This window comes from Coregonus clupeaformis, chromosome 10, assembly GCF_020615455.1.
Source record: "Coregonus clupeaformis isolate EN_2021a chromosome 10, ASM2061545v1, whole genome shotgun sequence".
Lineage (NCBI taxonomy): Eukaryota > Metazoa > Chordata > Actinopteri > Salmoniformes > Salmonidae > Coregonus > Coregonus clupeaformis.
In genome coordinates, this window is record NC_059201.1 from 37,673,403 (window position 1) to 37,695,986 (window position 22,584).

The window sequence follows — 22,584 nt, forward strand, 5'->3', positions numbered from 1 at the left end:
GAGGAGACTACTTTAAACTGGATGGTTTCTTTGTGATTGCCGGACAGCATGAGAGAAACGGGGACAGTTTGGTGGGTGATGTTGGCAAACTGATGGCCGTCAATAGCGGTTACTGTTATAGGCTTAGGCAGGGGCTTAACAGGGATCTCAGCCTGAGTGACCAGGTTGACGTCAAGGAAACTATCCTCAGCACCAGAGTCGATTAGAGCAGCTAGTGGGAGAGATAGATTCCTGAACTGGACTGTAGCTGGGATAACTAGACGGGGTGCTGTGGGCATTGAGTCAGGTGTAGCACTCGCAAGTACGCCCACTTTTACCTGCGAGCTTGGTCTTTTGGGCGAACCGGACAGTTAACCAGGAAATGAGTGCGGTCCCCACAGTACATGCACTCACCAGCCCGCATGCGCCCGTTCCTTTTCGGCAGGGGACAGACGAGCACGGCCCAGCTGCATGGGCTCGTCTAGTTCCGTGGAGGGATCCGCTGAGGTGTGTGGGCGGTGTCCGAGTGGTGGTGTAGCTCGGGCTGCCCGAGCGAGGGGCCCCGCCTGTGGTGTGGACCCGACCGCCCCTCTCCTGTCTCCTCTCCCGTAGCCTGTTGTCTATTCGTGTAGCAAGGGAAACGAGAACATGAAGGTTAGCAGGCTCATCACGAACAGCTAGTTCATTCTTAATCGGGTCACTTAGACCGTTAACAAACGCTCCCTGAAGAGCTTCGTCATTCCACTTGGAATCGGCTGCCAAGGTCCAAAAGTCAATGGCGTATTCAGCCACGCTACCCGTGCCCTGTCGTAGCTTCAATAGTCTCTTTGTGGCGGTCCCGGCATGGTCGGGTGATCAAACACAACTTTCAATTGAGAGGAAAAATCGTCAAACGACAGGCTGGCAATCTGCTGAGTAGAACAAGCCGCTTCTGCCCAAATCAAAGCTTTGCCCCTCATTAACCCCAGTGCGTAATGTACCTTTGAGGATTCCGTGGAGAAAGACAGGGGCTTCTGTTGGAACACCAAGCGGCACTGAAGCAGGAAACCACGGCATTTGTTCAGGTCCCCGGTGAAAGGTTCGGGTGAGGTTGTAGGGGGTTCCCGAAGGGCAGGAGCGGAAGCCGAACCTGGAGCCACTGTAGGAGGAACAGGCGGAGGAGAAACAGAGGGAGGAAGGGTAGTGAGTGTTACCAGGTTAGCTACCTGAGAGGAGAGATGAGATACTTGATCCAACAACTGCTGGTTGTTATCCAATAGAGTCCGGATGAGTTGGTCGTGTTGTCCCAATAGCATTCCCTGTGAATGGAGGGCGCGTTGTATGCCATCACCCGTTGTTTCATGTGGCATCTCTGCTGAGTCCATGTTTGGCCAGTTCGTTCTATTAGGCTTGGGTGGGGGACTCAGGTGCAGAGACGGACACGCGGACAACGAGGGTGAATTATGATGTAGTTTATTCAGCGTGTTATGGTAGAGAGAAGCAGTACAGGGTGGAGTAGCTTCAGGCCGGGGTAGGAGCTGAGTAGGGTGGAGAGCCAGTAGTCCTGAGGGCTGGATGACGAGGATATCAGACAACAGAGCAGGTTGCGGCGTGGGAATGGCAGGCAGGCAGGCAGCAGGAACAGACGAGATCACAGGTAGTGTAGGAACGAACTGGCGCTGGAGAGGTGTCCAGCCCGGGTAGATAACTGCTGGTTGATTGTTGACAATTAGCTGCAGCTGGGTGTAACTGATCTTGTGAGAGAATGGCCACGCCCCCTGACCTAGATCCTCTGACTGGACTGCACAGCAGGGGGAGACAGACACAAACAACACACACAGGGAAAAAGGGAAAGGAAAACCAGCAGGAACAGGACCAACAGTGCCGGACCGTAACAGCATATCTAAGTTAGAATGTTAGGATTTAGCTAACCTATTCTATATACAGAAGTAGTAAGAGTTACTCATCCAGTTACAAAACTTGTACTTATCCACTCAATTATATGGTGAAAGGGGGGAATATTGACATACTGTGCACTAAATACACCAATAATTCGATAAGTACATGAATGTAGTACAATCAAAGTGTGTATCCCAAATGGCACCCTATTCCTATATATTGCACTACTTTTGACCAGAGCCCTATTGTGTTGCACCATATAGGGAATAGGGTGCCATTTGGAACATTACCTAAAATGTTGTGCTGCTAGACCATGGAGATGCAACCGCATGGGTAACATACTATCTCTACATTCCAGATCCGCAAACAGATGATTGATGGCAGACCGGGTGATATGCAGATTAAGACGCTTGTTAAATCAATTGATGAGGCAAGTGTGCGTGTGTGTGTGTGTGTATGTGCGTGTGTATTGTTCCTTACTTTACACCTAGACAATATATCAGGTATACAGTACCAGTCAAAAGTTTGGACACACCTACTCATTCAAGGGTTTTTCTTTATTTTTACTATTTTCTACATCGTAGAATAATAGTGAAGACATCAAAACTATGAAATAACACATATGGAATCATGTAGTAATCAAAAAAGTGTTAAACAAATCAAAATATATGTTACATTTTAGATTCTTCAAAGTATCCACCCTTTGCCTTGATGACAGCTTTGCACACTCTCAGCATTCTCTCAACCAGCTTCACCTGCAATGCTTTTCCAACAGTCTTGAAGGAGTTCCCACACATGCTGAGCACTTGTTGGCTGCTTTTCCTTCACTCAGCGGTCCAACTCATCCCAAACGTCTCAATTGGGTTGAGGTCGGGTGATTGTGGAGGCCAGGTCATCTGATGCAGCACTCCATCACTCCTTGGTCAAATATCCCTTACACAGCCTGGAGGTGTGTTTTGGGTCATTGTCCTGTTGAAAAACAAATGACAGTCCCACTAAGCACAAACCAGATGGGATGGCGTATCGCTGCAGAATGCTGTGGTAGCCATGCTGGTTAAGTGTGCCTTGAATTCTAAATAAACACTGACAGTGTCACCAGCAAAGCACCCCCACACCTCCACCATGCTTCACGGTGGGAACCACACATGCGGAGATCATCCGTTCACCTACTCTGCGTCTCACACAGACACGGCGTTTGGAACCAAAGATCTCAAATTTGGACTCATCAGACCAAAGGACAGATTTCCACCGGTCTAATGTCCATTGCTCGTGTTTCTTGGCCCAAGCAAGTCCCTTCTTCTTATTGGTGTCCTTTAGTAGTGGTTTCTTTACAGCAATTTGACCATGAATTCACTAACTGTAAGTCGCTCTGGATAAGAGCGTCTGCTAAATGACGAAAATGTAAATGTAAATGTAATGAAGGCCTGATTCACGCAGTCTCCTCTGAACAGTTGATGTTGAGATGTGTCTGTGACTTGAACTCTGTGAAGCATTTATTTGGGCTGCAATGAGGTGCAGTTAATTGTCGATTTCTGAGGCTGGTAACTCTAATGAACTTTATCCTCTGCAGCAGAGGTAACTCTGGATCTTCCTTTCCTGTGGTGGTCCTCATGAGAGCCAGTTTCATCATAGCGCTTGATGGTTTTTGCGACTGCACTTGAAGAAACTTTCAAAGTTCTTGAAATGTTCCGGATTGACTGACCTTCATGTCTTAAAGTAATGATGGACTGTCGTTTCTCTTTACTTGTTTGAGCTGTTCTTGCCATAATATGGACTTGGCCTTTTACCAAATAGGGCTATCCTCTGTATACCACTCCTACCTTGTCACAACACAACTGATTGGCTCAAACGCATTAAGAAGGAAAGAAATTCCACAAATTAACTTTTAACAAGGCACACCTCTTAATTGAAATGCATTCCAAGTGACTACCTCATGAAGCTGGTTGAGAGAATGCCAAGAGTGTGCAAAGCTGTCATCAAGGCAAAGGGTGGATACTTAGAAGAATCTCAAATATAACATATATTTTGATTTGTTTAACACTTTTCTGGTTACTACATGATTCCATATGTGTTATTTCATAGTTTTGATGTCTTCACTATTATTCTACAATGTATAAAATAGTAAAAATAATGAAAAACCCTGGAATGAGTAGGTGTTCTAAACTTTTGACTGGTACTGTACTTTACTTCACATACTTAATTCACAGTAATGACTGTAAACCCTAGGAACCCAACAGCCATGGTCATGGACTGAGAGCAAACCTATTTTAATATGTAACTTTTCCCCCTTCATTGCAGCGATACATAGATGAGGGAGTTCGGAGTTACACCTGGACACCCATCAATGGTACAGACTACAGGTGAGGAGGCAGGAGATAGAGGTGTGGGTTGAAGGGTAGAGGATTAGTAATGGTAACCATTGTAATAGGATATGAACTGCTGAAGATGACAGGTTTGAGTGTGTGGGTGGACGGACTCTATACCTAGTAGGTTAATGGTAGTAGTGTCTTCTCTTGTGCCTCAGACTTTGATTCATTTCCTCTGTTTTCTTTTTGGGGATGCTGCCACTTGTAGTCTGGGCCTGGTACTGCCACCCTACAGTGAATACTACATCCAGGCAGACCTAAGTGATGTGATGCTGCAGCTCCAGTGTGAGTACTACTGCCCACCCAGAGAGCCGCTGTCTCCCTTTAGCTCTGGTCCAGGGCGTTATGAGCGGCTTGCTGACGCTGAGCCCGATGACATGGGCGGTTGATGACAGTCTCTCTCTCTCCGTTGCAGATCTGCAATCTTTGCTGCCCAGCTCCTTTGAAGCAGGGGGACACGTGTTCCTGGCTCCCAGGTACAGAGATGTGTGTGTGTGTGTGTGTGTGTGTGTGTGTGTGTGTGTGTGTGTGTGTGTGTGTGTGTGTGTGTGTGTGTGTGTGTGCAAGAGTTTTGTGCAAGAGTTTTGTGCGTGTGTGTAATCTCATCTCTGTCTAACCGTTCTTCTTTTAGGGAATACTGCAAGCGTCTGCACATCTCTGACAACAACACACAGTTCCTGGAGAACTTCCTGTCTCTCATGGTGGAGATCACACCAGAATCTGAAGACTGTGAGTTTCTCTTCTTTATGTCAATGAGTTTGTAGGGTGGTTAGGGTCATGCCCTTCACCATACTACACAAGCTTTGAACTGCTGTAGATGACATGGAAGGACACTTGAGGCCAACAAAACATTATATTTGGGAAGTGTGCAAAGCACATTTTTCACCTACAATATTTTATAAAGACTGACAGGTTACATTAACTGTGTGTGTGTGTGTGTGTGTGTGTGTTCACAGGTGATCAAGGCCTCATTCACAACCTGATCTTGGATTCTGGAATCATCTGGCAGCTAGCATCTAGAGTGTGGAAGAACAAGGATATCCAAACGTGAGTGAACTCAACAAATAATTGCCCTATAACATTGATATTAAAAACAATTCATGTGAATAATAACAATATGTGTAACGTCTGAGTGAATTAAATTACTTTTTGCTTCAGGTATGGTTTCCTGGCATTATTTGCAGCCACAGACGGAGGTGTCACCCGGGTCTTCCCCAACTCGTGAGTGTGTGTTTGAGGAGTTACAGATATCACTCTGGCTAATAAAATATACTTTGTTTGTTAATAATTGCATGCCTTTCCTGTCTGTGAGCATTATGGTAGTTGAATGTGAGTATGCTTGAATACTTACACATTACTCAAGCAATACTGCTTGAATACTCAAGCATTACTCAAGTAATACTGCTTGAATACTCAAGCAATACTGCTTGAATGTGAGTTGTCCTGGGCTTCCCAGGGCTGCTGAGTCGTGGGATGAGGACCCTGAGCCCTTCAACTCTAACTACTACCGGCGCAGCCTGGACAACAAGGGCTATATGTTCAGAGCTCCACCCAGAGCCTGTGAGTAACACACACTGATATACGCTACATGGTCAAACGTATGTGGACACCCCTTCAAATTAGTGAATTTGGCTATTTCAGCCACACCCGTTGCTGACAGGTTTATACATTCGAGCACACACCCATGCAATCTCCATAGACAAACAATGGCAGTAGAATGGCCCGTACTGAAGAGCTCAGTGACTTTCAACGTGGCACCGTCATAGGATGCCACCTTTCCAACAAGTGAGTTCGTGAAATTTCTGCCCTGCTAGAGCTGCCCCGGTCAACTGTAAGTGCTGTTATTGTGGAGTGGAAACGTCTAGGAGCAACAACGGCTCAGCCGCGAAGTGGTAGGCCACACAAGCTCACAGAACGGTACTCTGGAGCAGTGGAAATGCGTTCTCTGGAGTGATTAATCACGCTTCACCATCTGGCAGTCCGACGGACAAATCTGGGTTTGGCAGATGCTAGGAGAATGCTATCTGCCCCAATGCATAGTGCCAATTGTAAAGTTTGGTGGAGGAGGAATAATGGTCTGGGACTGTTTTTCATGGTTTGGCCCCTTAGTTCCATTGAAGGGAAATATTAACGCTACAGCATACAATGGCATTCTAGATGATTCTGTGCTTTCAACTTTGTGCCAACAGTTTGGGGGAAGGCCCTTTCCTATTTCAGCATGACAATGCCCCCGTGCACAAACTGAGGTCCATACAGAAATGGTTTGTCGAGATCAGTATGGAAGAACTTGACTGGACAGCACAGAGCCCTGACCTCAACCCCATCGAACACCTTTGGAACGCCGACTGCGAGCCAGGCCTAATCAGCCAACATCAGTTTCCGACCTCACTAATGCTTTTGTGGCTGAATGGAAGCAAGTCCCTGCAGCAATGTTCCAACATTACATTTTACATTTTAGTCATTTAGCAGACGCTCTTATCCAGAGCGACTTACAGTTAGTGAGTGCATACATTTTCATACTGAATGGAAAGCCTTCCCAGGAAGGTGGAGGCTGTTATAGCAGTAAAGGGGGGACCAACTCCATATTAATGCATCAAAGGGGGGACCAACTCCATATTAATGCCCATGATTTTGGAATGAGATGTTTGACGAGCAGGTGTCCACACTTTTGGCAATGTAGTGTATATGACCTTGGAGATAAAAATCAGGTTTTTAGATAGCAAGCAGGTTGTAGGCATTTAAAGACATTTCACTCATATAACGTGAAAATAAGTGATTCATTCATCTTGTTTATAACCTATCACGATAACACAGATCAATCACTGCTTTCTGTTTGCATGAACTTTGACCCTGTTAACCTTTGTCATAGCCATGGATGATCCGGTGACCTCGGAGAACGGCACCATCGGAATCCTGGTCAGCACTGCCGTGGAAGTCAACCTGGGAGGCAAGAACCTGAAACCGGCAGGTAAAGCTGTTTTGGTTGTGAATACAGTAATTGGAGGAGGTGTTATCTTTTAATGTCAATGGCCCCGTATCGTTGCAAAATTCCGGTAATTTTCCCAAAATTCCCAGGATATCTGGACTCCTCCAACCAGGATTTCTGGAAAACCTGGGAATTTATGGAAGTTACTGCAATTTTGCAATTCTAATGGCCTCAGATCCTGGTTGCTTTGTCCTTCTCCCTCTTCTTAAAGGAGAAGTTTACCCAAAATCCAGAAACTCCCAAGTGATTCCATAAATTGAAACTAGTTCAGTGGATGTTGCCCTCTCCACCTCTCTCTCCCTGTAGTGCTGTACTGAAACTGCTGAAAAAATGGGTCATGTTACTCGTGACGTTGCTGGATGCAGGCCACGCTCTGCTCCGTTGCCAGTGTGGACAAATTCTTTGTTTTATTGAGCGTACGGCCGAATGAGCTATTTTTGGCATAAGTACTATCGGTTATAAGTCAGGAGATGTGTACTTTTCCACCTAAAACATTTGCCATTATTGTATTAAGCCGACTGCCACAGCAGCGGAGATTAGTAACAACTGCGCATGTGTGCCCTCGTGGGAAGACCCTGCTACGAAGGAACGTCACGATATGCCCTTATATGGAGGTTGATGTCACAGATTAAATTTTTTGGGGTGGGAGAAGGAGCTAGTGCGAAAATTGATAAAGTTAGGCATATCGCAGGTAAAGTTAGTTACCAAAATGGAAAAGAGATGGCAGTTAGAGCAAGCTGGTGTTCGGTCCCTGGTTGCACTTTAGACAGGAAATCAAGGGAAGAAGACACCAAATGTCACTGACACCAAATGTCACTGTTTTCCGGTAGAAGATACGGAGAGATGCTGAAGATGTTTAGTTGCAATTCCAAATAGTAAATGTGACTCACCGCCTCGATTCGGTCTTATGTAGCAAAATTTGAAATTGTGTTTTTTACATTTAATATGATGTAAATACTCCTGCAGCCAACCTTGCATCGCTGCATGTGTGTAGCAAGCACTTCAGCGACGATGCATATGAACGAGATGTGCAGTCTGAAATGATGGGGACAGAAACCTGAAGGAAACTAAAAGATGCAGCTGTTGCTACTGTATTTCCATGGACTGGATCTGGCGCAGTGCCAGAATACAAAGGCATGTTTAAGATGAGAAAGCGACAAAGCAAGCCTGATTCTTGACGTTCAATGTGTTTTTATTGTGTTATTTATTTTATTTTATTTTATTTATTTATTTTTTGGGGGGGGGGATGGATCAGCTTAATATTGCAGATAGATTGTATCTTCTATCTTTTATTGTGTTATTACCATGGCACCATATCATGTAGACATAAAAGTGCTCTACAGGTTAGCATATGTGCTCCATGTATTTATGACAGTTGAGACAATAGACATTGTGTCACTTTACATTGCAGAATAGGATTGTGATAAATAAACATAGGCCATATAGTGTTTTGGGCTAATGTGAAAACATAAACCCACTAACGGTCCCGCTCATAGAGGTTTCAATAAAGTAAAGTAGCTACTTACTCGTTAGATAACTGTCCATTTGGCCCAGCTCGAACAGGGGTGCGTCTCCAATTCGTATTTGGAATACGGAAAAAATCATCCAGGACACCAGAGTTTATGTGGGCAGTCAAATATTATTTTTTTCTCGCAAACATCCTTTCTGAATTTCTAAGTAATCCTCGAAGTAATCATCTAGTTTTTCAAAAGTATCTGTAATCGGATTACAATATTTTTGCTGGTAATGTAACGGATTACAGTTAGCGTTTTTTTTGTAATCCATTACATGTAACAGATTACTTGTAATCCCCAACCCTGTGTGTAACGCTGTCTTCACTTCTCAGACATGTTTTTTTTTCATCTGTGAATTAGGGCATATCAGGACGTTTCTACATAGCATGGATTCCCCCAAGAGCGCACATGCACAGTTGTTACCCATCTCTGCTGCTGTGGCAGTTGACTACATAAAATAATGATATTAACCTCTACGGGATCGGTGTTCTGTATATGGGACGGTTGAGCTAACGTGCGCTAATGTGATTAGCATGACTGTTGTAAGTAACAGCAAACTTTCCAGGACATAGACATGTCTTATATGGGCAGAAAGCTTAAATTCTTATTAATCTAACTGCACTGTCCAATTTGAAAAAATACCATGCTATTGTTTGAGGAGAGTGCACAACAACAAAAAATGTATCACGGCAACTGGTTTGATACATTCACCTCTGAAGGTAAATAATGTACTTACATTCAGTAATCTTGCTCTGATTTCTCATCCTAAGGGTCCCAGAGATAAAATGTAGCATAGTTTTTGTTTGATCAAATCCATTTTCATATTCAAATGTGGGAACTGGGTTCTACAGTTTGAACCCCTGCTGTCTCTGGCTCCACACCCACCCCGCCCGGCCATCTAGATGTATGAAAGTTAGTGTATAAGCTAATGATCCATCATGTATGTCATTCCTGGGAGTGTGTAAACGTACATTTTGTATTACCATATCATTTTTGTATGTTCTCGATAGTTATGTACTTGAAAATGTATCAATTGACCAATTCGGCACATTTGGGCATACTAAATTGCGCCTAAACTGCAATATTATATTGTGGCCTTTCTCTTGCATTTCAAAGATGATGGAACAAAACCAAAAAATAGAAAACACATGTTTTTTTGTTTGTATTATCTTTTACCAGATCTAATGTGTTATATTCTCCTACATTAATTTCACATTTCCCCAAACTTCAAAGTTTTTCCTTTCAAATAGTATCAAGAATATGCAAATCCTTGCTTCAGGTCCTGATCTACAGGCAGTTAGATTTGGGTATGTCATTTTAGGCGAAAATTGAAAAAAAGGGTCCGATCCTTAAGATGTTAAATCATCACACATGTTTTAGGTGGAAAAGTACACATTTCCTGACTCAAAACCAATAGTACTTTTGACAAAAATAACTAATTTGGCTGTGCGCTTTCAATAAAACAATGAATTTGTCCACACTTTGCGGATTTCTAAATCATGAATTCACTGGCAACGGAGCAGAGCGAGGCCTGCATCCAGCAACGTCACGAGTCACGTGACCCGTTTTTGCAGCTGTTTCAGTACAATACTACAATGTTTCTGGATTTTGGGTAAACTTCTCCTTTAATGGACTATCTCTCAGTCTTCTGTTAAACTGTACCTCTATCTTTCATGGTCTGGTCTCATGGTCTTGTTTTAACTCTCCTGCTGACCAGTGGTGGGGGTGAAGCTGGACCTGGAAGCCTGGGTAGACAAGTTCAAGATCTTGGCCAGCAACGTGTCTGACAGTCGTCAGGGCTCGCAAAAGGTACTGTATGAAAGGCTGGGTAAAAATGATCAGTCCTCTGTGTGACTGCTGTGAAGTGACTTGAACAGATCCAGTCTAACGTTATTATGTTATGATGACTCTCTGACTTCCTTTGTACAGTGTGGGCCATCCAGAAGTTGTGAGATGGACTGCGAAGTCAACACTGACGTAAGAATTCCTCTCCTTTCACATAGCCCTACACTGTACAAACTGCTGTCACAGTACCCAACCAGACACAACCCACGCACACATACACACACACAACAGGCTGGGAGCAGCACAGGGTCAGCCTCAGAGCAGACCCCCTGGAGCAGTTTGACTAGTTCATGTCAACCAAGTGTCTGGGGAGTAATGGCGTGATTTGTTTGTGTGTGTGTCCAGTGCTGGTCTGTGTGACAGAAAGAATAGGAGAGAAAGAGAGTGTGAGAGTCTGCATGTGCCTATCAGTAGTGATATAATAATACAATACAATTCCCTGTCTCTAGGACTTACTCTGCTATCTGATTGACGATGGTGGCTTCCTGGTGATGTCCAACCAGAGGGATCACTGGAAAAAGGTATGGAAGGCCAACGTCAGTAGGTACCAACCAGGTCATCTTACACAATCTCTAAATGGTAAAATAGCATAATAAAGTTGATTATCGAAGATATTGATTGATTCTTTGGTACCTGTATGTTAAAATTATAACATTCAGTCTGTATTATTTGACTCCATTAGCTTTAATAGGTGCAGACCAGTCACAAAGCCTTACCCTTGTTTTTTGCTATAGCCCAGTGTGCAAATAATACAGACTGATTGTTCTCAAATATATTGTATGATAGATCTGTGTATTAAAGATATGGAGATGTAGGTCTGACAAAGATCTTGTCTACGTGCCTGTCAGTTATTCCAGTATCTTGCTGTTCCAGGTGGGCCTTTTCTTTGGTGATGTGGACCCCTATCTGATGCACGCGCTGTATAACAACTCCATCTACGCCCGCCGACAGTCCTTCCAGTACCAGTCAGCATGTGAGCCAGTCAGCAGCAGTCACACAGGAGCAGCACCCAGGGGCATCTTTGTGGTGAGAGTTCCAGGACCAGGGCAGCCTTACCTTACCTACCCTATTTCATCTCCAGGGCCCGTATTCATGAAGTGTTTCAGAATAGGGGTGCTGATCTAGCATCAGTTTTGCATTTTACAGGGGTTCTGATCCTAGATCGGCACTCCTACTCTGAGAAGCTTTACGGATGGATACAGGCCCTGAAAAACTACTAACTATTCCACCTAGCCTATCAAAGGTGCAGCTACCACAACATTGTTTATACCCTCAGATCTACACAAGTCCCTTAGTGGTACACTCTTAGAAAAAAGGGTTCCAAAAGGGTTCTTTGGCTGTCCCCATAGAATAACTATTTTTGGTTCCAGGTAAAACTACTTTTTGGTTCCAGGTAGAACCGTTTTGGGTTCCATTTAGATACCTCTATGGAAAGGGTTCTACATGGAACCCAAAACGTTTCTACTTGGAACCAAAAGGGTTCTACCTGGAACCAACAAGGGTTCTTCAAAGGGTTCTCCTATGGGGACAGCCGAAGAACCCTTTAAGGTTCTAGATAGCACCTTTTTTTCTAAGAGTGTAGGGGTGCTAAAGGTTGTTTCTGGAAGGGGCTATCAACTTCAACTTCATAAGGCTCTGGTCAAAAGTAGTGCACTATAGGGAATGGCATTTGGGACTTATTCTATATCTTTCAATGAGTAATGGCTTCTCCTTGTGTTCTCTCTTCTTCTCCTCCCCTTGGTCCCAATGTGTTGTGTCTAGCCCTCCATCGCAGACATGCTCAGTCTGGCCTGGTGGACCTCAGCGGCAGCATGGTGAGGCCATCTCTATTTTAGCACAGATCACATGACCTAAAGAACAAGATGTATGAAACTTAACCATTTAAAGAGGTGATCTGGGATTAGTACATACATTTACATCATTTAGCAGACGCTCTTATCCAGAGCATACATTTTAGGACTTAATGATACAGCCATAGATTCTTGGAGAATATAACTAGTTAAACTGTCTTACTCCATCACAACCCAAAATATAATCTTGTTTTACAATATAATGAATAAACAAATACTGTATAACTTCAAAATATGAATATCATTTTGATCTCATGGATGGTCAGTCCTTGCATCCATAGCTCCGTCTATGAATTTGAGAGTAGTTACATTTCTCCAACTCCATCCCTCAGCTGTTTACCAAAACATTGTTGTTGTTTGAACTGCAGATTGCCCCTTTAAGCATGTCTAGTCTCTGCTGTTAACCCCCTAAGGTCGATGTCCGCGCCCCTGCGGAAATCTAATTTGTATAATGAAAAAATCCCCATAAAAATCTGTCAGTTTAAGCTAGAAATGTGTTGTTGTTTTCTTTGCATTGGTTGCGTCTCAATCCATCACATCCGCCTATGTCGCACTTCCGCATCTGCGGTGAAAGGTGACAGAGCTAGAGCTGTGTTTTTCAGACCATGAGACATCCCGAAAATCGGTCTTCTCACAAAATCATCCGTAGTCTACAAACTATTAAGACCCCTCTATGGAAAGACTCTCATGATGGTGGTGTTTGTTTTGCTCACCTACTCCCACAAGCGTCTTGGGACTCGTCTAAAGTCAGTACAGCCGATCTGCCAACTTCTGTCTGTAGCGTCCGAACAGTTTGGGCTACACACTAATATGACCCCTCTGTAGAAAAGTGAGACTCGCAAACGCGTACATGTCGGTTGTTTTGCTCTAGGATGCCCATAGACCTCACAAGACTTGTCTAAAGGTCCCCCGGTACCAGTTGAAAAAATTTATGGAAGTATACAGTGCCTTCGGAAAGTATTCAGACTTTTTCCACATTCTGTCTTATTCTAAAATTGATTAAATATAGACACCTGTCTATATGAGGTCCCACAGTTGACAGTGCATGTCAGAGCAAAAACCAACCCATGAGGTCGAAGGAATTGTCCGTAGAGCTCCGAGAAAGGATTGTGTCGAGGCACAGATCTGAGGAAGGGTACCAAAACATTTCTGCAGCATTGAAGGTCCCCAAGAACACAGTGGCCTCCATAATTATTGTATACAGTGCCTTCGGAAAGTATTCAGACCCCTTGACTTTTTCCACATTTTTTTTACGTTATTCTAAAATTGATTAAATCGTTTTTTTCCCTCATCAATCTACACACAATACCCCATAATGACAAAGCAAAAACTGGTTTTTAGAAATGTTTGCAAAATTATTAAAAATAAAAAACTGAAATTATACAGTTACATAAGTATTCAGACCCTTTACTCAGTACTTTGTTGAAGCACCGTTGGCAGCGATTACAGCCTCGAGTCTTCTTGGGTATGACGCTACAAGCTCGCACACCTGTATTTGGGGAGTTTCTCCCATTCTTCTCTGCAGATCCTCTCAAGCGCTGTCAGGTTGGATGGGGAGCATTGCTGCACAGCTATTTTCAGGTCTCTCCAGAGATGTTCATTCGTGTTCAAGTCCGGGCTCTGGCTGTGCCACTCAAGGACATTCAGAGACTTGTCCCGAAGCCACAAGCTGTGTACCAAAAACGAGTCACATGCAGTCTGTTTAGTTTCAAAAATAAAGGTTACAGTGCCTTGCAAAAGTATTCATCCCCCTTGGCATTTTTCCTATTTTGTTGCATTACAACCAGTAATTTAAATTGATTTTTATTTGGATTTCATGTAATGGATATACACAAAATAGTCCAAATTGGTGAAGTGAAATGAAAAAAATAACTTATTCTACAAAAGAAATAACGGAAAAGTGGTGCGTGCATATGTATTCACCCCCTTTGCTATAAAGCCCCTAAATAAGATCTGGTGTAACCAATTACCTTCAGAAGTCACATAATTAGTTAAATAAAGTCCACCTGTGTGCACTCTAAGTGTCACATGATCTGTCACATGATCTCAGTATATATACACCTGTTCTGGAAGGCCCCAGAGTCTGCAACACCACTAGCAAGGGGCACCACCAAGCAAGCGGCACCATGAAGACCAAGGAGCTCTCCAAACAGGTCAGGGACAAAGTTGTGGAGAAGTACAGATCAGGGTTGGGTTATAAAAAAATATCAGAAACTTTGAACATCCCACGGAGCATCATTAAATCCATTGTTAAAAATGGAAAGAATATGGCACCACAACAAACCTGCCAAGAGAGGGCCGCCCACCAAAACTCACAGACCAGGCAAGGAGGGCATTAATCAGAAGGCAACAAAGAGACCAAAGATAACCCTGAAGGAGCTGCAAAGCTTCACAGCGGAGATTGGAGTATCTGTCTATAGGACCACTTTAAGCCGTACACTCCATAGAGCTGGGCTTTACGGAAGAGTGGCCAGAAAAAAGCCATTGCTTAAAGAAAAAAATAAGCAAACATGTTTGGTGTTCGCCAAAAGGCATGTGGGAGACTCCCCAAACATATGGAAGAAGGTACTCTGGTCAGATGAGACTAAAATTGAGCTTTTTGGCCATCAAGGAAAATGCTATGTCTGGCGCAAACCGAACACCTCTCATCATCCCGAGAACACCATCCCCACAGATAAGCGTGGTGGCAGCATCATGCTATGGGGATGTTGTTCATCGGCAGGGACTGGGAAACTGGTCAGAATTGAAGGAATGATGGATGGTGCTAAATACAGGGAAATTCTTGTGGTATGACTTAAAGATTGCTGTACACCAGCTTGACCCATCCAACTTGAAGGAGCTGGAGCAGTTTTGCCTTGAAGAATGGGCAAAAATCCCAGTGGCTAGATGTGCCAAGCTTATAGAGACATACCCCAAGAGACTTGCAGCTGTAATTGCTGCAAAAGGTGGCTCTACAAAGTACTGACTTTTTTGTCTTATTTCTTGTTTGTTTCACAAAAAAAATTATTTTGCATCTTCAAAATGGTAGGCATGTTGTGTAAATGAAATTATACAAACCCCCCAAAAATCCATTTTAATTCCAGGTTGTAAGGCAAGAAAATAGGAAAAATGCCAAGGGGGGTGAATACTTTCGCAAGCCGCAAGTAAACATTTTCAAAAAAGTTTCCTGATCTTTCTTATATCTCTCAGATATAGGACAGACACTTCAGAACAAACTTCCTTTAGATTCCTTTGGGGGGGATCTGTTATTCAATGTGTGTGTATGGGCTGATAGTAGTAAGGCCCCCCAGAAAAACTCATCAAATACTTTATTTACAGTGGGGAAAAAAAGTATTTAGTCAGCCACCAATTGTGCAAGTTCTCCGACTTAAAAAGATGAGAGAGGCCTGTAATTTTCATCATAGGTACACGTCAACTATGACAGACAAAATGAGAATTTTTTTCTCCAGAAAATCACATTGTAGGATTTTTTATGAATTTATTTGCAAATTATGGTGGAAAATAAGTATTTGGTCAATAACAAAAGTTTTTCAATACTTTGTTATATACCCTTTGTTGGCAATGACACAGGTCAAACATTTTCTGTAAGTCTTCACAAGGTTTTCACACACTGTTGCTGGTATTTTGGCCCATTCCTCCATGCAGATCTCCTCTAGAGTAGTGATGTTTTGGAGCTGTCGCTGGGCAACACGGACATTCAACTCCCTCCAAAGATTTTCTATGGGGTTGAGATCTGGAGACTGGCTAGGCCACTCCAGGACCTTGAAATGCTTCTTACGAAGCCACTCCTTCGTTGCCCGGGCGGTGTGTTTGGGATCATTGTCATGCTGAAAGACCCAGCCACGTTTCATCTTCAATGCCCTTGCTGATGGAAGGAGGTTTTCACTCAAAATCTCACGATACATGGCCCCATTCATTCTTTCCTTTACACGGATCAGTTGTCCTGGTCCATTTGCAGAAAAACAGCCCCAAAGCATGATGTTTCCACCCCCATGCTTCACAGTAGGTATGGTGTTCTTTGGATGCAGCTCAGCATTCTTTGTCCTCCAAACACGACGAGTTGTGTTTTTACCAAAAAGTTATATTTTGGTTTCATCTGACCATATGACATTCTCCCAATCCTCTTCTGGATCATCCAAATGCACTCTAGCAAACTTCAAACGGGCCTGGACATGTACTGGCTTAAGCAGGGGGACACGTCTGGCACTGCAGGATTTGAGTCCCTGGCGGCGTAGTGTGTTACTGATGGTAGGCTTTGTTACTTTGGTCCCAGCTCTCTGCAGGTCATTCACTAGGTCCCCCTGTGTGGTTCTGGGATTTTTGCTCACCGTTCTTGTGATCATTTTGACCCCACGGGGTGAGATCTTGCGTGGAGACCCAGATCGAGGGAGATTATCAGTGGTCTTGTATGTCTTCCATTTCCTAATAATTGCTCCCACAGTTGATTTCTTCAAACCAAGCTGCGTACCTATTGCAGATTCAGTCTTCCCAGCCTGGTGCAGGTCTACAATTTTGTTTCTGGTGTCCTTTGACAGCTCTTTGGTCTTGGCCATAGTGGAGTTTGGATTGTGACTGTTTGAGGTTGTGGACAGGTGTCTTTAATACTGATAACAAGTTCAAACAGGTGCCATTAATACAGGTAACGAGTGGAGGACAGAGGAGCCTCTTAAAGAAGAAGTTACAGGTCTGTGAGAGCCAGAAATCTTGCTTGTTTGTAGGTGACCAAATACATATTTTCCACCATAATTTGCAAATAAATTCATTAAAAATCCTACAATGTGATTTTCTGGATTTTTTCTTTCTTAATTTGTCTGACATAGTTGACGTGTACCTATGATGAAAATTACAGGCCTCTCTCATCTTTTTAAGTGGGAGAACTTGCACAATTGGTGGCTGACTAAATACTTTTTTTCCCCACTGTATATATTTTTGGGATACTTCAAGGGGTCTTAAAATTCTAAATTAAATAGCAAAATGATCCTTGGTAGTAGAACCCCCCCTCCCCGGTTTAGACAGGGTTTAGACTCTTATGGGTTAATGAGGTATGACGTCAGGTTTAGGACAGAGAGATGTCCTGTCTATTACTGTGATATTACTCTATGACTCAGCATCCCTCTCACTGTTTGTTTCATCTATATCAGGTCTGTAGTCCAGCAGCTGCTCTATGGACTGGCCTACAACAGTTGGCTCTATACAGGTTGGTGCACATTTCTTATTCTTGTGCTGCATGTGTGCCTTTCTCCAAGCTGATATGTTAGGGGAATATGTTTCCATAGGCAATGGGAAAGTAGTTGGTGTACACGGGACAGCACATTGCCAGGGCTGTCTTGCTGGAAATGTTTTTACATAAAACATGAACACTCTCAGTACATGTCACATGTATGAAGCTGAATCCCCACTGTAGACTTGAGGTTCAATCCCGCGTCCACCTTTCCCTCTGTTTCTCCCACGTGCCTGTATCGCCCTCTTATTTCATAACTGTCAAATAAAGTGTCAAGATACCCTAACAAAAAACATTTCTGGGTGTTTCATTCCTCCTTTGTTGCAGGTGATGTTCTGGCAGATGGGTTTGACCAGAGGGAGAGCAGCTGTGTGACCATCCAAAGCCAGTTCTACTTCACCAACACCACCAACTCATACAATGTGCTGCAGGACTGCGGGAACTGCTCCAGGTGTGTGTGTGTGTGCGCATGCATGTGTTTGTGCGTGCGCATGTGTGTGTGTGTATGTGTGTACAAATATGTGACCTCTTTTCCTCTGTTGTAGGTTATTCCATGCTAAAAGGATAGAGAACACCAACCTGTTGTTTGTGGTGGCTGAGACACTTCCCTGTAGCTCCTGTGAGATCGAGAGACTGACCCAGGTCAAAACGGAGTGTATCCTTCATTTGGTCACCTAGGCTACGGCAAGCCTTTAGGGACATAAGACAGGCAGGGGGTCCACTACAACCTCACCAGGACTGCAACGTCTACTAATCTGCACAAAGGGGGGCATGATCTCCTGCATGTTACAAAAACCTAATGCGTTGACTTATTATCTAATACAGCTAGCTGTAGCCTACATTTTGTAAATAAGTGAATCACTGGGTGTTATGGGTGTTATCGTATCCATATAGAAGACTCTATATAGGCCCAAAGTGTCACTGCATTTCCTTGTTGACCCTCTGACCTTAACCCAGGCCAACAGTCCAGGAGGAGGATCCCTGTGAGGTGTTGAACTCTGCACGCTACCGGAGAGGCCCGACCGAATGCTGGGACTACAACATCTGGGTAAGGAGTTCTCTAGTACCACAGACATGGGGTGTGTCCTACATGGCACCCTTTTCCTTATATACAGTAGTGCACTACTTTTGACCAGAGTCCTATGGGCCCTGGTCAACAGTAGTACCCTATAAAAGGTAATAGGGTGCCATTTGGGACACAACCATGGTCTCTTGTGCATCACTTCCTATTGTTATTATTTGCATATATAGTATATACAGTGAGGGAAAAAAGTATTTGATCCCCTGCTGATTTTGTACGTTTGCCCACTGACAAAGACATGATCAGTCTATAATTTTAATGGTAGGTTTATTTGAACAGTGAGAGACAGAATAACAACAAAAAAATCCAGATGTCAAAAATGATATAAATTGATTTGCATTTTAATGAGGGAAATAAGTATTTGACCCCTCTGCAAAACATGACTTAATACTTGGTGGCAAAACCCTTGTTGGCAATCACAGAGGTCAGACGTTTCATGTAGTTGGCCACCAGGTTTGCACACATCTCAGGAGGGATTTTGTCCCACTCCTCTTGGCAGGTTTCGAGGCTGACGTTTGGCAACTCTAACCTTCAGCTCCCTCCACAGATTTTCTATGGGATTAAGGTCTGGAGACTGGCTAGGCCACTCCAGAACCTTAATGTGCTTCTTCTTGAGCCACTCCTTTGTTGCCTTGGCCGTGTGTTTGGGGTCATTGTCATGCTGGAATACCCATCCACGACCCATTTGCAATGCCCTGGCTGAGGGAAGGAGGTTCTCACCCAAGATTTGACGGTACATGGCCCCGTCCATCGTCCCTTTGATGCGGTGAAGTTGTCCTGTCCCCTTAGCAGAAAAACACCCCCAAAGCATAATGTTTCCACCTCCATGTTTGACGGTGGGGATGGTGTTCTTGGGGTCATAGGCAGCATTCCTCCTCCTCCAAACACGGCGAGTTGAGTTGATGCCAAAGACCTCGATTTTGGTCTCATCTGACCACAACACTTTCACCCAGTTCTCCTCTGAATCATTCAGATGTTCATTGGCAAACTTCAGACGGGCCTGTATATGTGCTTTCTTGAGCAGGGGGACCTTGCGGGCGCTGCAGGATTTCAGTCCTTCACGGCGTAGTGTGTTACCAATTGTTTTCTTGGTGACTATGGTCCCAGCTGCATTGAGATCATTGACAAGATCCTCCCATGTAGTTCTGGGCTGATTCCTCACCGTTCTCATGATCATTGCAACTCCACGAGGTGAGATCTTGCATGGAGCCCCAGGCCGAGGGAGATTGACAGTTCTTTTGTGTTTCTTCCATTTGCGAATAATCGCACCAACTGTTGTCACCTTCTCACCAAGCTGCTTGGCGATGGTCTTGTAGCCCATTCCAGCCTTGTGTAGGTCTACAATCTTGTCCCTGACATCCTTGGAGAGCTCTTTGGTCTTGGCCATGGTGGAGAGTTTGGAATCTGATTGATTGATTACTTCTGTGGACAGGTGTCTTTTATAAAGGTAACAAACTGAGATTAGGAGCACTCCCTTTAAGAGTATGCTCCTAATCTCTGCTCGTTACCTGTATAAAAGACACCTGGGAGCCAGAAATCTTTCTGATTGAGAGGGGGTCAAAAACTTATTTCCCTCATTAAAAAGCAAATCAATTTATAACATTTTTGACATGCGTTTCTCTGGATTATTTTGTTGTTATTCTGTCTCTCACTGCTCAAATAAACCTACCATTAAAATTATAGACTGATCATTTCTTTGTCAGTGGGCAAACGTACAAAATCAGCTTGGGATCAAATACTTTTTTCCCTCACTGTAGGTAGTTGTTCTCTAGTCCTCTCAGTCTGCGTCTTCTCTTTGTTTCTCTCTTCTAGGAGAACACATCGGAGTGTGGGAGAGGCCATTCCATACAATCTTCAATGGGAATCCTTCTCTCTATCCAGCTGATCCTGACTCTTCTCTCTCTCTGACACCTGGACTAGACCCTTGCCACAGTCATCATTCACTATCTCCTGCCATCCAGTCTCTTACTCTTTCTTTTGTTCTTCAACATTTCTTTATCCACTTCTGGGTCGGTGTTTGACCTCTGCAAAAACTGTTTATTTTGTTTCATAATTCCAACTTCCTCTTTCCTCTCCCTTTCTCTAGTGTCATTTCCCTTCATCTCTCTCTCTCTACATTGCCATTGCATGTCTCATATGACAAGCCATTTGAAAAGAAGAGAATTTCTCTTATTTTGATGACAGTAAACTGCCCCAAGTGTGAGATATGGAACTTTTTTTTTTTTAATCATCCATATCCTTTAAAAAAATCACTCCAAAGGGTTGTTTTGAAAAATATTTTATTGACTTAGATATTAGTTACCGCCAATGCTCAATATGTTCTAAAAGTGCTTCCAAAAGCCAAATAAGAAGGGATTGAGAGATAAAAATAAATAAAAATAAAAATATTGTTGTAACAAAAGTATAGTGGACCGTTGCTATCAACTGATACAGTACATTTCGTTTTTGTGAATTTTACATGAACATATAGTAAATATAAAAGAAAATACAAATATGTAATTAGATATATATGAACAAAAATACATCTATGGAATGATATATATATATATATATATATATACAGTACCAGTCTAAAGTTTGGACACATCTACTCATTCAAGGGCTTTTCTTTATTTTTACTATTTTCTACACTGTAGAATAATAGTGAAGACTTCAAAACTATGAAATAACACATATGGAATCATGTAGTAACCAAAAAAAGTGTTAAACAAATCAAATCAAAATATATTTTATATTTTAGATTCTTCAAAGTAGCCACCCTTTGCCATGATGACAGCTTTGCACATTCTTGGCATTCTCTCAACCAGCTTCACCTGCAATGCTTTTCTAACAGTCTTGAAGGAGTTCCCACATATGCTGAGCACTTGTTGGCTGCTTTACCTTCACTCTGCGGTCAAACTCATCCCAAACCATCTCAATTGGGTTGAGGTCGGGTGATTGTGGAGGCCAGGTCATCTGATGCAGCACTCCATCACTCTCCTTCTTGGTCAAATAGCCCTTATATAGCCTGGAGGTGTGTTGGGTCATTGTCCTGTTGAAAAACAAATGATAGTCCCACTAAGCGCAAATCAGATGGGATGAAGTATCGCTGCAGAATGCTGTAGTAGCCATGCTGGTTAAGTGTGCCTTGAATTCTAAATAAATCACAGACAGTGTCACCAGCAAAGCACCATCACACCTCCTCCTCCATGCTTCACAGTGGGAACCACACATGCGGAGATCATCCGTTCACCTACTCTGCATCTCACAAAGACACAGCGGTTGGAACCCAAAATCTCAAATTTGGACTCATCAGACCAAAGAACAGATTTCCACCCGGTCTAATGTCAATTGCTCGTGTTTCTTGGCCCAAGCAAGTCTCTTCTTCTTATTGGTGTCCTTTAGTAGTGGTTTCTTTGCAGCAATTCGACCATGAAGGCCTGATTCACGCAGTCTCCTCTGAACAGTTGATGTTGAGATGTGTCTGTTACTTGAACTCTGTGAAGCATTTATTTGGGCTGCAATCTGAGGTGCAGTTAACTCTAATGAACTTATCCTCTGCAGCAGAGGTAGCTCTGGGTCTTCCATTCCTGTGGCGGTCCTCATGAGAGCCAATTTCATCATAGCGCTTGATGGTTTCTGCGACTGCGCTTGAAGAAACGTTCAAAGTTCTTGAAATGTTCCGGATTAACTGACCTTCATGTCTTAAAGTAATGATGGACTGTTGTTTCTTTTGCTTATTTGAGCTGTTCTTGCCATAATATGGACTTGGTCTTTTAACAAATAGGGTTATCTTCTGTTTACCAACCCTACCTTGTCATAACACAACTGATTGGCTCAAACGCATTAAGAAGGAAAGAAATTCCACAAATTAACTTTTAACAA

The 22,584-nt window shown here is 43.3% G+C and overlaps 1 protein-coding gene across 1 annotated transcript in view; it reads left to right on the top strand.

Annotated features, from left to right (window-relative positions):
* Positions 1-21,273, top strand: part of LOC121565811 (voltage-dependent calcium channel subunit alpha-2/delta-2-like) — an 81,043-nt gene extending 59,770 nt beyond the window's left edge. Inside the window, exons 19-37 of the mRNA XM_045223320.1 lie at positions 2,216-2,287; positions 4,156-4,217; positions 4,432-4,508; positions 4,639-4,699; positions 4,855-4,952; positions 5,180-5,270; positions 5,382-5,444; positions 5,680-5,783; positions 7,093-7,191; positions 10,441-10,532; positions 10,653-10,700; positions 11,018-11,089; positions 11,442-11,594; positions 12,330-12,382; positions 17,560-17,615; positions 17,967-18,090; positions 18,185-18,294; positions 18,605-18,687; positions 20,533-21,273. Of these exons, the coding sequence (XP_045079255.1) occupies positions 2,216-2,287; positions 4,156-4,217; positions 4,432-4,508; positions 4,639-4,699; positions 4,855-4,952; positions 5,180-5,270; positions 5,382-5,444; positions 5,680-5,783; positions 7,093-7,191; positions 10,441-10,532; positions 10,653-10,700; positions 11,018-11,089; positions 11,442-11,594; positions 12,330-12,382; positions 17,560-17,615; positions 17,967-18,090; positions 18,185-18,294; positions 18,605-18,687; positions 20,533-20,628 (1,614 nt within the window). The 3' untranslated portion in view covers positions 20,629-21,273. The remainder of the gene's footprint in view (positions 1-2,215; positions 2,288-4,155; positions 4,218-4,431; positions 4,509-4,638; positions 4,700-4,854; positions 4,953-5,179; positions 5,271-5,381; positions 5,445-5,679; positions 5,784-7,092; positions 7,192-10,440; positions 10,533-10,652; positions 10,701-11,017; positions 11,090-11,441; positions 11,595-12,329; positions 12,383-17,559; positions 17,616-17,966; positions 18,091-18,184; positions 18,295-18,604; positions 18,688-20,532) is intronic.
* Positions 21,274-22,584: the final 1,311 nt, after the last annotated feature.